General features: G+C 44.8%; 1 protein-coding gene across 9 annotated transcripts in view; it reads right to left on the bottom strand.

The window, feature by feature from the left end:
- Nucleotides 1–17583, bottom strand: part of LOC144690605 (uncharacterized) — a 131243-nt gene that overhangs the window by 47731 nt on the left and 65929 nt on the right. For all 9 annotated transcript variants that reach the window (XM_078558282.1, XM_078558292.1, XM_078558323.1 and 6 more), the window contains one exon: nucleotides 14382–14509. In XM_078558282.1, the coding sequence (XP_078414408.1) occupies nucleotides 14382–14509 (128 nt within the window). The remainder of the gene's footprint in view (nucleotides 1–14381; nucleotides 14510–17583) is intronic.

A 17583-nucleotide genomic window follows, 5' to 3' on the forward strand; every position in this document is an offset into this window, starting at 1 on the left:
AGTGCTGTTTCTTTAAATTTCCTACTATCGCATCCATTTAATTACTGATTTTCCTCAAAAAATCTTTACAATTCAATATCTTTTTGTTGGATACTAAAATGAAGAGTACAATTATGAACATGACATCTTTGGAAGTGCTAGATTTGCTCATTTGGCAGTTTTCACCTGAATCAGAAGAACATAAGTTCAAGCTTCACCCTAGGACTTCAGCACATCATTTTACACTGACACTTCAGTGCAGTATTGAGAGAGGGCAGCACTATCAGAGGTACCAGCCTTCAGGCGGAGTCTTTTCCACCTGAACAGGTTCAATGAGACTATTTCGAGAGGAGCAAAAGTGTCTCCTGGACCATAATCTTCTGCTCGGCATGCAGGGATGGGCCCTGCTCGCCGATGCGTAAAATGACGTGCGGTGACCTTGGGCGTGTGTCCCGACCTCACCGCATGTCATTCAGGTCTTCAGTTCGGCAGGCGCGCACCGGAGTCGGCTGCACACCCGCCGAACTGTCAAAGACCTATTAAGGCCATTTAAATATCAATTAAACTGATTAAGGGAGCTGCACGTCCAACCTTAAGGTTGGTGGGCAGCCTTTGCATTTATCATGAAACCTCATCCACGGGCGGGATGAGGTTTCATGGTTTTTAAAATTTAATAAGATTTTTTAATAAAAGTCATAGATATGTCCCAGCTCATGTGACACTATCACATGAGGGGGACATGTTTAAAAATTTTTTTTTCTTTATTTAAAATTTTCAAATTTAAACTAATCTCCCTGAGGCAGCTCTGTGCCTCAGGGAAATTTCTGTGCTCTTTTGCGCGCATGTACGAAAGAATGCAGGCACTGACTCAGCCTTCTCCCCACCGCCCGCACAGGAAGCGCTCAGCGCTTTCGGGTGCACGTCATGCTGGGCGGACCTTAATCTGTTTTTGGTGCTGTTGACTGAGGTACAAGCTTGGTCAGACACCAGGGGGAGAATTTTCTCCCCATCAGTGGGAGGTCGGGCGGGAGCGGATGCACAGCCGATCGCCACCCGTGATCAGCTGCACCTCACCATTTTATGTGGGTGTGCCAATTAAGGCCCACCCAGCATGACGTGCACCCGAAAGCGCTGAGCGCTCCCTGTGCGGGCGGGGGGTGGGGGGGGAGAGAGAAGGCCGAGTCAGCGCATGCACGCGAAAGAGCGTAGAAGTCTCCCTGAGGAAATAGTGTCACATGAGCTGGGACATATCTATGACTTTTATTTAAAAATTTTATTAAACTTTAAAAACCTTCATGAAACCTCATCCCGCCTGTGGATGAGGTTTCATGATAAATGCAAAGGCCGCCTGGGCTCTTCGCCTGCCCACCAACCTTAAGGTTGGACGTGCAGCCCCCTTAAATCAGTTTAATTAATATTGTCTGGGGAAACAGGTTTGAATTCCATTGCAGCAGCTCTAGGAATTTGAATTCCATTAATAAAATCTGGAATTAAAAGCAAGACTCAGTAATGGTGGCCATGAAACTGTCACTGATTGTTGTAAACATTCACCTGGTTTACTAATGTCCATTAGGGAAGGAAATCTGCTGTCCTCACCTGGTCTGGCCTACATGTGACTCCAGATCCACAGTGTGGTTGACTCTTAATTGCCCTCCGAAATGGCCTAGCAAGCTACTCAGTTGTATTCAAGAAGGTGGCTCATCACCATCTCCTCCAGGGCAATTAGGGACGAGCAACAAACGTGGGCCTTGCCAGTGACGCCCACATCCCATGAAAGAATAAATTAAAAAAGGGAACAAATTTGAGGACCTGTCAGAGACCAATACAATGGATAACAGCCATCATGCCTTTGGAAGCTCTAGCTCTTTTGTCAATTATTTTAAACATATTGACAATTTTATTGCAAACTGTCACAAGTCTCTCTATCTACAAATGCCTTCTTTCATCTGTTACAAAATATGAAACACCATGATAGGGGCACTTTCAAAGCATCAAGTTAATCAGCATGCACATGCTACAGCTGTTTATCTAATATTGCCCAAGCTAATAAAAGGTTGGTATTGTAAGAGCTGCTTTACAGGCAATGCATCACCTCCCCACTCCCACCTGTAACCAAAGATCTTCCCATCCCATTGAAATCTGGGAAAGGCTTTTTTTCCACAATTGGTTCTTTGCACTATTGGGAAAACAAGAGTTGAATATCCTTCGTGCTACTCCTCGCTGCTAAAACGCGTGGAAGATCATCGCAAACTCCACATATGTACATAAATTATGTTCCTGCCACATTTCCAGAGAGGTTACAGCAGTAGAGTGAGGTGAATATTCCCAGTCATTAATTCCAACTTGTTATTCTATTTGCATTATTCAGTTTGCAACCTCAGGTCCACTTCTGCACCGAGTTTGTGCACAGATCTGCCAGCCATATGACATAAGGCCTCGGAGTAACTATCAAAGCTGATAATGGGATTTAGTACCAGTGCTAAGAGCAAAAACTATTGAGTATTCAGATAATTATACTGGAAACAGCTAGTTTTGAGGTGACTTTATTGAGCAGTTTAAAATTTCAAAGTCCAAAGAAGCATTGGCAGCATCTCCCAAACTGCAACCTCTACTATCTGGAATGACAAGGGCAGCAGATTAATGGAAACACCATCACCCCCAAGTTCCCCTCCAAGTCACACACTGTCCTGACTTGAATATATATCACTGGTCGGAAGTCTGGGATTCCTTGCCCAACAGCTTTGTGGGAGCACAATGGATTCACTACTGCAATGAATCAAAAGGGATCACCCTAGCCCTTTAAAGGCAACTAGGAATGGACAACAAATGCCAGCCTTGTTGAGTTGACCTCCATAGTTTAAAAAAAAATCAAATTGAACTGTACATGGAAAGAACTGGAGCATAATTCCTCAGATAATGAAGCAGTCGTGCACATATCTAGCAAAACCAGAACAAAATCTGGGCTTGGGTTGATAAGTCACACCACACAAGTGTCAGGCAATGACCCTCTCCAACAAGAATCTAATCACCTTCCATTACCATTCAATAGAACTTTCACCACTGAATATCCCACCTCCAACATGTTAGGCATTCCCACTGACCAGAAACTTAAGTCCAGGCATATAACTACTGCGGCTCCAAGAGCAGGTCAGAGGCTGGGAATTCTGTGGTGAGTCGCTCACCTCCCAACTCCCCAAAGCTGTTCCACGATCCATAAGGCACAAGTCAGGAGTGTAATAGAATACGTTACACTTGCCTGAATGAATGCAACTCCAACAAGCAGCTCAATATATTCAAGACAAAACAGTCCATTTAATAGGCACCCCATCCACCAGTTTGAATATCCGATACCCCAGTCACTGACATACCGTGGTTGCAGTCTGAAGTGTTTACTGTCTACTTGGCATCATCTAATTACCAAGACTAGAAATGACTGCTTGTGATATTACTGGATTAGTGCATTTGCAGGACATCCCTGTCAGCCTCTTTATGGAAGGTGTTCACATGTTTATTTTAAACTGGTCAATATATCACTTCCAATCTTGATTTATCTAGTCTTTTATACTTTGGGTCAGAGTGTGGCTTGGTTTCTCGGCCAGCAGGTCGTAGACCCAAGCCCCACCCAGAAACGTAAGCACATAATCAAGGCCGACACCTGAGTACATTACTGAGGGAATGCTGCACTACTGGAGGTGCCATCTTTCAAAAGAGATGGTAAACCAAAGTCTGCTCTCTCAGGTGGGCATTAGACCCCTGGCATTATTTTAAAAACTAGGGAGTTCTCCAGGTTGCCTAGCCAACATTTATCCTTCAACCAGAAAAGCAGACCATTTGATCATCTATCTCATTGCTGTTTTGTGGGACCTTGCAGTGCTTAAATTGGCTGCTGTATTTCCCATACAACAGCACTTCAAAAGTATTTCAATTACTTTGAGGCACTTTCAAAGATCCCAAGTTGACGATATGTACCGTGTCAATGCAAATTCTTCATTTCTTTACTGCTTGGAGCCTTGGTGATGTCGTGCCCTACACTTTGGGCCTGGCCCTTCAATTAGGTCCCTCAATTAAAAATAACTGCAACAGGACTTTTTATTTGCAACCTCCAGCTGTCAAAATTAAAGCAGTAAGGATTAAAGCAAGGAACTGAAAACCTACCAATGAGGGAAGACATCGCTCACAGATCATCTAAATAAACAGCATAAGTGAGGCTGCTGCTGGTTTCATTAAAGTAGCTTTAAGTTCAAGTGACAAATAAGCTATTCATGGATTGCGTGCTAGTCAACAAATTCCTCACTCGTGATAGGAAGCAGCAGTCTTGGTCAACTATTCTGAAGACTTCATGGTACCTTGTGTAAAATTCGCCATGTGTCTTGTGGCATCATGTGACGTTGTTTGAGACAGAGATCCTAATTTATTTCCTTCCACATGACAATATAACCATAAGCCAATCTCATTCAAAATACCCATGAAATAATTTACTTCAGTTTTCAATTATTTTGGAATGTTCAGTTACTGCACTGACAGCATAGCATGGTTACTGATTAAATAAGACATTTAAAACAATTTACTATGCAGGGAAATGTCAGAAGATCTAGCACTCCTTGAACACTTTCTGCTAAAGTACAGTGAACTATCTGGATTTAGTAAAGTTAATTATGCATTTCTAACTAACGTATTCACAAGATCATTCCGGATCTGGATGGCTATTTAGCCCAACTGAATTCATTCAAAGTGATCTGAATGTACTCCCCATTTTAGGCTTTGATTGTTTCTTAAATGATTCTAGGGTTTTGCCACTACTACTCTACCTGGAAGTTATTTAATCTGTATAATGAAGAAATTTATGATATTTGTCCTAAAGGTACCTTTCTGTAGATTGAACCCATCGCCTAATTGCACTCTGACATCTTAATTTAATATATAGGCTCAACTTTCTTCTTATCCTTAAAAATCTTGCATCCCTCGAGGTCACCACTTCTCAGATGGTTCCCTTCCAGCTTGAAAAATCCACGTCTCTCCAGTCTTCCCTCAACACCCCTAACACTGGGGATCAGCCTCATGGCTCTTCTCTGCATCTGCTCTGCACATGAATGTCACCTGGCCACCACATCTGGACTCAATATTCAAGGTTCTGGTCTCACTAGACACCTGTACAAGTTGATCATTACTTCCTCTGACTTTAGTCTAATGTTCTGGCAGTGCACTTCAACATACAATTGGTTTGGTTGATTGCTGCTCCGTATCTATCTGAAAATGTTCAGCATCAAATCAATTGAGACAATTTTTTTATTCATTCACAAGATGTGGGTATTGCTGGCAAGGCTAGCATTTATGGACCATCCTTAATTGCCCTCGAGATGGTGGTAGGCCACCACCTTGAACCACTTGAGTTCATGTAGTGAAAGTACTCCCACAGTACCAATAGTTAGAGAATTCCAGGATTTTGATCCAGCAACGAAGGAACAGTGAGGGATTTCTAAATCAAGATTGAGAGAGACTTGGAGAGGAATTTGGATGCGTTGGTGTTCACATGTGGCTGCTGCCCTTTTCATTCTAGGTGGTAGACGTCTTGGGTTTGGGGGCTACTGATTTTGTGCACGTACACCCTCAAGTCCCTCTACTCCTGCACTCCTCCCACTTTATTCTGTATCATCTTTCCTCATTCTTCCTACCAAAATGTATCACTTGACACTTCTCTGCATTAAATTTTATGTCACGTGTCCACTTAATCCAGCAACCCATCAATTTCCTTTTGAAGTCTCTCTCTCCCTCAGTTCACAATACTTCCAAGTTTTGTGGAATTCATAAATTTTTTAATTGCACCCTGCATGCCCATTAATATATAAAGACGAGTAGTGATCCTAATAAATCCCTGGGGAACCCCAGTATATACCTTCCTCCAGTCCAAAAATTAACCGTTCACCACTACTCTCCATTTCCTATCACTCGAGCACATTTTGTATCCATGCTCCCACTAGCCCTTTTATTCCAAGGGCTTTAAATTTGCTGGCAATCCTATTATGTGGCACTTTTGGAAATCCATGTACACCTCATCAACCGCATTACCCTTATGAATCGTCTCTGTTACCTTACCAAAAACTCGATCAAATTAGTTAAACACTATTTGCCTTTAAAAAAATCCATACTGACTTTCCTCAAATTAATCCACAGTTGTCCAAGTGACTGTTAGCTTATCCTGGACAAAATTTTCTCACCAATTAAGTTAAACTGACTGGCCTGTAGTTGCGAGGCTTACTCTTACAGCCTTTTTTGAACAATGGAATATCATATTAAATTATTCAGCCCCCTGGCACCACCCATATTTCTAAGGAGGGTTTGAAGATTATGGCACGTGCCTGTGCAATTTCCTCTCTTAATTCTCTCAGTATCCTCAGATGCATTTCATCCAGTCTTGGTGACTTGCCAACATTAAGTACAGCCAGCTTTTTTAGTATCTTCTCTTATCAATTTTTTGTCCAGTGTCTCAATTACCTCGATTTTCAGTATGACTTCACCAACATCATCTTCCTTGGTAAAGACAGATACAAAGTACTCAATTAGTTGCTCAGCCATGCCCTCTGCCTCCATGTGTAAATTTTCTTTTGGTTCCTAATTGTCTCCACTCCTCCTTTTACTATTTATATGCCTATAGAAAACTTCTGGATTCCCTTTTATGTTACCTGCCAGTCTCTTCTCTCAGTCTCTTTGCTTCTCTCATTTCTTTCTTCTACTTCATCTCTGAACCTCGTATTCAGCCTTGTTCTCAATTGTATTATCAACCTGACGTCTGTCATACACACCCATTTTCTGCTTCATCTTGCTCTCTTTTTTTCATCAAGGGAGCTCTGGCTCTGCTTGTCCTACCTTTCCTCCCTTGTGGAAATGTACCATGACTGCATCCAAAACACATTCTCTTTAAAGACAGCCCACTTATTTCATTACAGTTTTACCTACTAATCTTCGATTCCAATTTACCTGACCAGATCCGTTCTCTCACTATTGAGACTGGCTCTCCTGCAATTAAGTATTTTACTCTGGATTTCTCCTTGTCCTTTTCCATAACTGACCTAAACCTTTTGATATTATGATTACTGTCTTCTGAATGTTCCCCCACCACTGACATTGGAACCACCTCATTCCCTAGAGACAGACTCAGCAACTGACTCAGTTCCTGGAAACATTCTGATCTAGAAAATTCTCCAGTACACACTGCAGAAACCAATCCCCTCTTTGCTCTCTACACTATTACTATCCAAGTCTATATATATCTATTATATTAAAGTTCCCCCATTATTCTATAGCTCTCGCACCTCTCTGTAATTTTCTTGTAAATTTGTTCCTATATATCTTTCTCCTGAGTTGTTGGCCTATAGAATACACCCAATAGTATAATGGTACCTTCATCCAAATAGATTTTGTCCTTGAACCCTCTAAGACATCCTCTCTCTCCAGCATTGTAATATTTTCCTTAATCAATACCATCACCTCTCCTCCTTTCTTTCCTTCCCCATCTTTCCAGAACACCTTGTATCCAGGAACATTTATTAGCCAGTCCTCCCCCTTTTTAGGCCAGGCCTCCATCATCGACATGACAACATATTCTTACTTGGCTACATGTGCCTGCAGCTTACCAACTTTATTTGCCACACTCCGAGTATTCACATAAATGCACAAGAAGTCTAATTTATACCTTATACTGACCCCACTTAATTCCTTACTATTCTTACTCTAGTGCCATCAGGATCTCCAAATACTTTGTGCAACTCATTAATGTTACCTCATGGTTCCCATCCCTTGCCAACCAGGCTTGTCCAAAATGCAGCCCACGTAGCCCCTTTATGTGGTCCCTGGAGCCAGTTCTCAAAATTTCAGTCAAACAGGTGAGTTTCAATGGAAGATTCAGATTGCAGGAGCAGCTCTACGCACAGGCTGTTTCCCTCCTGCCTCTGCTGCTAAGCTCACTAATGAGCCTATAGGCAACAAATGAGGGGAACAGTCGCTGATTGGTGTGCTGAGGGCTGCAAATGTTTGGTGGGGTTGGGGCCTAGGGAGGAGACAGTGCCGCGTTGAATGGGGGGGAGAGAGGAGAGAGCTTGTGTGAGCGAGAGCGTGAGACTGTGTGCACGCAAAGGAGAAAGAGAGATAGAGAGAGAGAGGAGTGTGACTGTGAGAGTGAGAGGCTGTGAGAGTGTGTGCGCACGCGAGAGACTGTGTGTGTGCACGAAAGGAGAGAGAGAGAGAGAGAGAACACCAAAAAACAGAAAATGCCAGAAAAACTCAGCAGAAAGTGCAACACCTGCCCCTTTAGCTCCTCCCTCCTCACCATCCAAGGGCCCAAACACTCCTTTCAGTTGAAGCAATGCTTCACTTGTATCTTCTTCAATTTGGTCTACTGCATCCGCTGCTCCCAATGTGGTCTCCTCTACACTGGGAGGCCAAATACAGACTGGACAGACAGACACCCCGGGTCTGTCCGCAAGCATGACCCAGACCTTCCTGTCGCTTGCCATTTCAACACTCCACCCTGCTCTCATGCCCACATGTCCATCCTTGGCCTGTTGCAATGTTACAGTGAAGCTCAACACAAACTGGAGGAACGGCACCTCATCTTCTGATTAGGCACCTTCTAGCCTTCCTGACTTAATGTTGAGTTCAACAACTTCAGACCATGAACTCTCTCTTCCGTCCTCACCCCCTTTTTTATCCCCTTTCTTCTAAATTCATTTTTATTTTTAATCCACTTGTTTTATTTTTATTCATTAATCTGTAGTTTTATTCATTTTCTATCCTTTTTTCCCCCCACCGCCGCCCCTTTCCCCCACCCCATCCCCTACAGGGCCATCTGTTACTGTTCCATGTTCTTTCACACAATACTACCCTTGTTCTGCTATTATCAGTCTGCTTTTTTACTTTTACGCCACCATCAGCACCTTTTTTTAAGCACTAACCAGAACCATTAGCAATCCCTTTGTCCTTTAGTTCATGACATCTTTGTCAATCCCTCCTTTGTCCCCACCTATCACTAGCCTTCTATCCAGCTCCACTTGCCCCAACCCCCTTAAAAAAGTATAAATTTCATCATATTTCCACCTTTCTTCAGCTCTGAAGAAGGGTCATATGGACTCAAAGTTAACTTTGTTTTTCTCTCTCCACAGATACTGTCAGGCCTGCTGAATTTTTCCAGTATTTTCTGTTTGTTTCAGATTTCCTGCATCTGCAGTATTTTGCTTTTATCTTAGTGAGAGAGGGCTGTGTGCACGCACGAACGAGGGAGAGACTGTGTGTGCATGTGAGAGGGGAGAGAGAGAGAGAGACACACACCCAGGAAACGGGCTGCCGCCCGCGGTCAGCCCATGACCATGAGTTCATGGTGGCTGCCAAGCGTGAAACACGTCTCCCCAATGGTCGGGAAGGGGCGGGCGGGGGCAGGCCGCCAATGGTGACCCGACAGCCGGTTTAAAATCAGCGCTGCCATGTAAGAACGTCTCTTCTGCGTTCTCAATATTCAAGTTATAGAGTCAAGTGTGGCTGGAGACACCAGGCTGGAGGGCAAGTCGGGCGGGCACTCGTTTCCCCACTTTTCGGATGCGGTCCTCTTGGAGGAGGTGGCTTCCAGGAGGGACACACTTGTCTCCAGAGATGGGAGGAAGAGGCCACTGAATCTCATCAAGAGAGCATGGGAGGAGGTGGCAGCGCTGATGAGCAGCAATGACATGGTCTGGCACACATGGGTGCGGTGCCAGAAGAGATTCAATGACCTGCTGCGCTCAGGAAGGGTGAGTAACATGTTGGCATGTGGACCTCAGGGGTGCTAGAGTCTAAGTGCCAACTGTCAATGACACCAGAGCTGACCAAGGGGATGAGCCCTGGTTGCTTGGAGTGCCTTGTGGCTCAAGGGCCACGACACAGATGTGCCCTGCAAGGTGTTCCTCAGCTGGGGTTGGCCAGGCTGCAATGGCGCTGCAGGTAGGGAGTGGACTAATCAATGTTCCTCTGTTCTTTCAGGAGAAGACAAACCATATCCAAGCAGGGAGGTCACGTACAGGCAGAGGCCCGTCCAACCTCCTGCTGCTCACCAGATTCGAGCGAGACACCCTAGAGCTGGCGAGCCAGCACACTCCCTGTGCAACCGGGCATGGAGAGGCTGCGATGCCAGGCGAAGATAAGAGTGCAGTGCACAGAGGTGAGTGTTTCAGATTGTGCAACAATTCTAGTGTAGTCTCTTCATTGATGGAAGCTTCAAACCGCAAGTCCCAATTGATCATTGAAAGATGATGGCACCATGATGCAGATCTCCATCGTCTCACCAGGGTGCCTGGCATGCACAGTGACAGTGTGATGACTTTAACTGATGACATGTCCTTGTTCTCCCTTAGAGTGCGCCAGCACGCGCTCGCTCTCTGGACTCCCCTGACACCAGAGGGCCACTGAACTTCATTTGGACCTGTGTCACCCCCGCTCTCTGAACTAGGCACCAGCGCAGATACCAGCACCTCAGTGGGCATTAGATCGGCAGCCAGAATGTCAGTGCACATTGATGAGGGCACTTCACACTCGCTTGAGGTGCAGGCAGAGGCAGAGAGTGCCCAGGGCGCTGGCAGTCGGAGGGCTGCTGGGTATCTGGACGATGCTCAGTCGAAGACAGGCGATGAGCCTCTGGGGTCATCCATTAGGCGGCAGATGGTCGAGAGGCAGAGCCTCATTTGGCATTGCACTTCAGGCATATTGAGGTAGCTGCATCGTCGCCTGTAAACCCTAGCAGCAGGATAGTGGCATCTTCTGTGGCCCCTTCCTCTTCCGTCTTCGACTTCCTGCGCCCCTTGTGCATGTGCCACTCCTCCCACAGGTCCATCCCCTGGAAGCTGCATTGGGACGCCTGCCCTCCTCAGAGGTGCCACCAGCAGAGACCACAATCTCGATTACCAGGGTAACGGAAGGCTGTCTGATACTTGGAAGGGTCCACTGGGTCTGAATCCTCCAGGGGCCTTGGAGACACAAATAAGTCCTGAAACGAAGCTAGGAAATGCTAACAATTTAGTCCCAAGCAGAAATGAAGCTGCCAAGGGCCGATAAGCGACCAGCATCAAACTTATCTCCAAAACTCCTCAATACTCACACTGGCAATGCCATTGACCCTTTCGATTACCACCCTTGGATGAGGTTTAGCAAATTGTTGACTGCCCACCTGCAAGTTTTTGTCGTTTGACGAGCGCAAAATTGCACAAGCAACATAAAATCTAGCTTAATTGCCTTTAACAGCCTTAACTGGCCTCATAATTGATGGTGGACGTGGCTGCAACTCCCAAGCGCACCCACCAACTGAAATATCATGTGCTATTTGACACTCGAGCAGGTCGGGCCCACCAGCCGGACGAAAAATTCTGCCGTGTGTGCATGTGCGAGAGAGGGAGCGGAGGGAGGGGAGGGGCGGTGCGGTGCGGGGGGGGGGGGGGGGGTGTCGGTTGGAGGCGGCGAGGGCAGGGGCAGAGAGAGGAGGGGGCATGGGTGGGCGCAGGCAGGAGTGAGTGAATGTCTGTGCGGGAGTGAGAGTGAGGGTGGTGGGGGCGCGGCAGTAGGGTGTGTGAGTGCGTCTGCCTGGAAGTGAGATTGAGTGACTGACTGACTATTGTTTGGGTGGGGGCAAGAGTGATAATCTACTGCACGCCCAGTCTCAGGTTTCTCACTCACTCTCACCGCCACTATGAAGATGGATGTTATCTGTTTTAACATTTTTGGGAACATAATGGTACTCTGTAAAGAAAGCTGTGTGTGCGCGCGCGCACGCGTGGGCGCGTCCAATGGTAATTAAACTGGGGGAAGGTTAGTAAAGACAACTTGTCTGTGGGAACTGAGGGATGCATGCATTTGTAATGAGAGACTATGGTGAAGTTGGAATTACAAGTAAAGAAGTTGGTTTTAAAATTTGTGTTAGGTAATAGATAAGGACTTGGCTTTTCAGCTGCTAAATTTCAAAGGGAGTTTAAGTGACTTTTACAACTTACAAAGGTTTCATAAGTAAACAAGGGAAGGTTATTAAATTTTATTTGACCTGAAAATGGAGGCAATAGGAAGACATGAAAGATTCTTATATTTTGGAAAAATTGAGTTCAAAGAGGTGTTTAGGACAATGGAGTCTATGATGAAAGGGGGAAAAAAGATATTTAAGGGAGCTATTTAGTGGAGTTGAGGTGCCTGTGTGAGGGAGGTGTCCTGGGACCAGTTCTGCGCTGAGAAAAGTTGTGATTTTGAAGCAGCCATCCAATTTCAAGCCAGAAACATCTTTGTTTCCAGAAAGCTGTCAGTTTCTGAACTTCCTTCAGATTTCCACAGCAGAGTGGAAGAGAAAGAGAAGTAGTGTGGTATATTTTATTCAAGTAGCAGCAGTTTTTGCCTTGGGTAATATCACTGAATTTTTTTGGTTAAACATCTATAAGGGAGCTGTTGCTAAGTCATTTACTTGTGTGTTCTGATCAAGTGGGGTTTTCTGAGGAATGCTTTGTAAGAAATGTAATTTTAATCTTGTGTGTTTAAGTTTTTTTTCTTGTTAATAAATCTTTTAATTTTAAAATCCTAAAAGGGTTACTGGGATTCTGGGATCAGTAGTTTTCCCCTCATTTTCAAAAGATTAAAAAAAAAGCAATCAGTAAGACAAGTTTGGGATTTGGCTCTTTCAGCGAATAACAATCGGCTGTGGTCGTAACAACACGCACCCACTCAGTGGGTGAGGGTGAGTGAGTGAGCACCCCAAGACTGGGAGCGAGCTGGACACACAAACTGACCCCCTCTCACTCTGGTCGTTTTTATTTATTACTTTTTTTTTTAAAACATAGCAATTTAATTGCTATTTTTTACTCAGCAATTGTTTTTTTCCTTGAGACATCAACCTTTTTTATGAAATTGAAATTATTGTTGTGCCAAACCTTACCGAAATTTGCTCATTGGCCCCTTGAGTGAGAAAAATATGCAAATGTGGCCCTCTGAACAAAAATGGTTGGGTAAGGCTGGTTTAAACGCTCTCCAATAGCACTGGCAAACTCTGTTCAGGTGAAACCTGTCCTGCTTGTAAAGGTCCCAGAACTTATCCCAATATCCCAGGAATCTTAAAATCCTCCCTCCTGCACCATCTTTCTATCTACAGATTCATTTGCTCGATCCTATTATCTATTATCACCAGCATCTGGCACCTGAAGTAATCTGGAGATTACTAGCTTTGAGGTCCTGCCACCTTGTACATTTCCAAGCTCTTCAAAATCTGCCTTCAAGACCTCATCTGTCTTTCCACCTATATCATTGGTACCAATATAGATGATGATTGCTGGCTGCTCACCCTCCCAAACGGAGGGTTGAGTGACATCCTTGACCCTGACACCAGGAGGCAACATTACCACCCAGGATTCATGTCTGCGGCCGCAGAAACATCTAAGTTTCGCCAACTATAGAATCCTCTATCATAATTCATTTCCCAATCCTCCTCCTGCCGCCCTCTAAGGCTGAGCCAGCCCTAGTACTGTGGAATTGGTTCTTGTCTGCACTCCCCAGAGGAACCACTCTTGTCAGTCTTCAGAACTGAATACCAATTAGAGAGCGAGATGCATTCAGGGGACTCCTGCACTGCCTGCCTGGTCCTCCTTACCTGTCTGGTGGTCACCTATTCCCTCTCTGCCTGCATAACCTGAAGCTGCAGGGAGAACACATCCAGAAATGTGCTCTCCACAAAACTCAGCCTCGCTGTTACACTGCAATGATGCCAACTGCCACTCAAGCTCAGAAACCCAGAGCTTGAGCTGTTCCAGCTGTCACATTTCTTGCACATTTAGTTGTCCAGGTCACGAGAAGTGTCCACGAGTTTCCAAATGGAACAAGATGTCCATCCCACCAGAGATGCCCTGCAAAGCCTCTATTTACTCGCACTCACCATCCCAAGTCTGAATGCTGTTCAGGTTTTGCTGCATGTAGGCCTCGACTGCTTCATTATCTGAGAACTTGAGTGGAACAGAAGAAAACCGTTCAGGGGCTGAGATGGTTGGCCTCGAACAAATACAACAATTTTCACAAGCCTCCTTCAACTTCTCCTGTTACTCTTTCAAAACCACTCATGGAATATGAATGTCATCTATTTATCCTTCTTATTTGTAGCTCTTTACACTTGCCCCCTTTAAATAACATTGGTAGTTGTTTGCACCTTGTGCAACTCATTGTAGTTCCTGAGTTGCCTCTTCCAGTTTCACTGTCCCTCCTAGTCTGGTATCATTTGCACATTTCACCATTTTGTATTGAATTTCTGAGTCCAGATCACCAAAACAAATTAACAACAGTAATATTTCCAACAGCAAAGCACAGTTCAACAAAGATTAAACTTATAAAAAAACAAATATATATGTAAAAAAATAAAAAGTACAAACCTGCCAGACCATCTTTCTGGTAGGAACTCATCAGGATTGTCAAAGATTTCAGGATCCCTGTGGACAGCAAAGGCGACGAACAATGCTAGGTATCCCTTTGGGACCATGTAACCACATAATGTGGTGTCCTGTCAGGAACAGCACAAAAAAGGCAAAGATTTAAAAACATTCTCAAGTTAAAAAGGCTATTTTAAATTTAGTTTTCTACAAAAAAAAGGCAAGGATATTGCATATAGCACCACATCACATTTCTCAAGACATTCACATTAATTACCTTTGAAGTGCCATCACTCTTGTTACATGGACAAAAGCTGCAGCCACTTAACGCTAACAACTTGTATTTAAAAAGAACCTTTGTCATGGTGAAATATCCCAAGCAGTTTCACAGGATCATCATGAAACAAAATTTGAAACTGAATCGTACAAGAAAAAATCAAGGCAGACAACAAAAGCTTGAACAGGGGTAGGCATTATGGAGTGTCTTAAAGGGGGAAAGAGGGGTTGAGGGAGGGAATTTCAGAGTTTAGGGCCTAGGCCACTAAAAGCACGGTCACCAATGGCAGAGAGATTAAAATTAGGGAAGCTCAAGAGGCTAGACTTGGAGGGGTGCAGATATGTGAAGGCTGTAGGGCTGGTGGAGGTTACAGAAATAATGAGGGGCAAGGCCATGGCTGGGGGGGGGTATTTGAAAATAAAGGATGAACATTTTAAAATCAAAGGTGCTGCTTCGCCCAGAGCCAATGGCAGGCCAGTGAGCACAGGGGTGATGGGTGAATGGGAGTTGAGAGTTCGGACATGTGCAACATTCTAAATTGAGATCATTCAAAACTGAGTAGATCATGGGACACCAGCCAGAAGTGTTTTGGAATAGTCAAGTCAACAAAGGTATGATTGAGAATTTTAGCAGCAAATGGGCTGAGGCAGGGGCAAAGGTATGGAGTTGGAAACAGGTGTGGATATATGGTTGGAAGCTCATCTCGGGTTCAGGTATGACACCAAGGTTGCATACAGTCTGATCTAGCCTTAGACAGTTGCCAGGAAGAGAGATGGTGGCTAGGAATGGAGTTTCTGACAGGGACTGAAGAAAATGACTTTGGTCTTCCAAATAATTTGTTGGAGGAGATTTCTGACATCCAGTACTGGATGCCAGACAAACACTGACAACTCAGAGACAGTGGAGGGCTCAAGAGAGGTGGTGGTGAGGTAGAGTTGGGTATCAGTATACATATGGAAACTGACACTGTTTTCAGATGATGTTGCCAAGGGGCAGCATGTAGATGAGAAATAGGAGGGGGGTTGAGGATAGATAGATCCCTAATGACACCGGGGTAAAAAATGCGGGAGCAGGAAGTGAGGCCATTGCAGGAAATTCTGTAGCTACAACAATATTGATAAGAACGGATCTAGGCGAGTGCAGTCCCATCCATCTGTAGGACAGTGGTGAGGCATTGAAGGAGGATTCTGCATCAACTGTATTAAAGGCTGCAGAGAGGTCGACAAGAACAGGAAGGGATAGTTTACCTTTGCCACAGTTACATTTGTGATTTTGATAAGAGCTGTTTTAGTACTACGGCAGGAACAGAAACCCGATTGGAGGGTTTCAAACATGAAGCCCCAGGAAAGATCGACATGGATTTGGGAGGCAGCAGCAAGTTCAAGGACTTGAGAGGTTGGAAAGAGAGCAGTAATTTACAAGGATGGAGAGGTCAAGGGTTGGTTTTTTTTGAGGAGGATGGTAGATTTGAAGGAGGAGGAAGACAGACAGCAGCTGAGGAGAGAGAACCGTTAACGATATCAGCTAACATGGGAGCCAGGAAAGGAAACTGAGTGATCGGCAGTTTAGTGGGAACAGGGTTGAGGGAGCAGGAAGCAGGTCACATAGACAAGGTGTGTTTAGAGAGGGAGGAGGGGTGATAGGAAAGAAACTACAAAAAGCAGCAAGTTAAGAGCTAGGACAGGGGGAAACCTTAGAAGAAGTTTGACCTGGAGATCGGGGAAGAGGGGGAAACAGCAAAAGCAGCTAATTAGGGTGGTCTTGTCCTTAGATTCAAAGCTCAGGAGTTTCTTGCACATTATGTCGAAGGTGAGGGTGGAGGAGATGGGGAGAGGGTTTAAGAAAATGGTTTATAGTAGAAAAAAAGAAACAGGGGGTTATCCTTACATTCCAGTATGATCTTGTGATCAGTTTTGGCAGATGAGAGCAGGACCCACTATTGTTTTATGTGGAGCAGCCAGATATAGTGGTGAACAGCTGAAGTAGTTATTTGCTGCATCCGTTCAAATCTACATATTGTGGACCCAAGGCAGCAGAGATGAGGGCTGTACCAAGCCGAGCTTGTCAAGGTGAAAAAGGTGGAATGGGGATGAGGGCAAATATAGAGGTCAAGGTGTGGTTGAGCAGATTGATAGTTGAGAAATATTGTGGTGAATGGAGGGTCAAAGAATAGACAGTTGGAATTTAAAAAGGGCAGTTGTAAAAGAGATTAATTCTGGGGGTAGACATAGAAGGAAGTAAGGTTGGTGGGGGAAGGGGGAACATGGGTGGAGAGTGACATAGTGACCAGAGATATCCTTACTTGTGTTTGACATTATGGGAGTAGCAAGGCTTCTCCTTCAAATCTGCTTCCTCCTCAAAAAGCCAATCCTTGACCTCTCCATCCTTGTGAACTACCACTTTCTCTCCAATCTCGCCATAGTCCTTGAACTTGCTGCCACCTCCGAAATCCATGCCGATCTTTCCTGGAGCTTCACGTTTGAAACCCTCCAATCAGTTTTTCACCCCTGCCATAGGTGGCTGTGAATATGGGTTGGGGAATTTATATGGACCCTTGCTGCACGTGTGCTCAGATTGCAGAATTTGGAGCTGCAGTGCTGTAACTCTTTCTCCAATCTGCACTTGAATCTTATGAGGTTCCATTGCCAGCATAGCACAATCCCATAAACACCAAATGCTTTTAACATAGTAAAAGCTCCCAAGGCATTTCACAGGAGTGGAATCAGATAAAACTTGACACCGGTCCAATGAAGGAGACATTAGGATAGGTGTCAAATAGCTTGATCAAAGAGGTAGGTTTAAGGAGCATCTTAAAAGGGGGGGAGGGAGGTGGGAAGGCAGAGGGGTTTAGGGAGCAGACTTCAGAGTTTAGGCCTAGGGAGCAGAAGGGATAGCTACCAAAAGGTGGGGTGATGCAAATTGGGGTTG

This window comes from Cetorhinus maximus, chromosome 2, assembly GCF_964194155.1.
Source record: "Cetorhinus maximus chromosome 2, sCetMax3.hap1.1, whole genome shotgun sequence".
Taxonomy (NCBI): domain Eukaryota; kingdom Metazoa; phylum Chordata; class Chondrichthyes; order Lamniformes; family Cetorhinidae; genus Cetorhinus; species Cetorhinus maximus.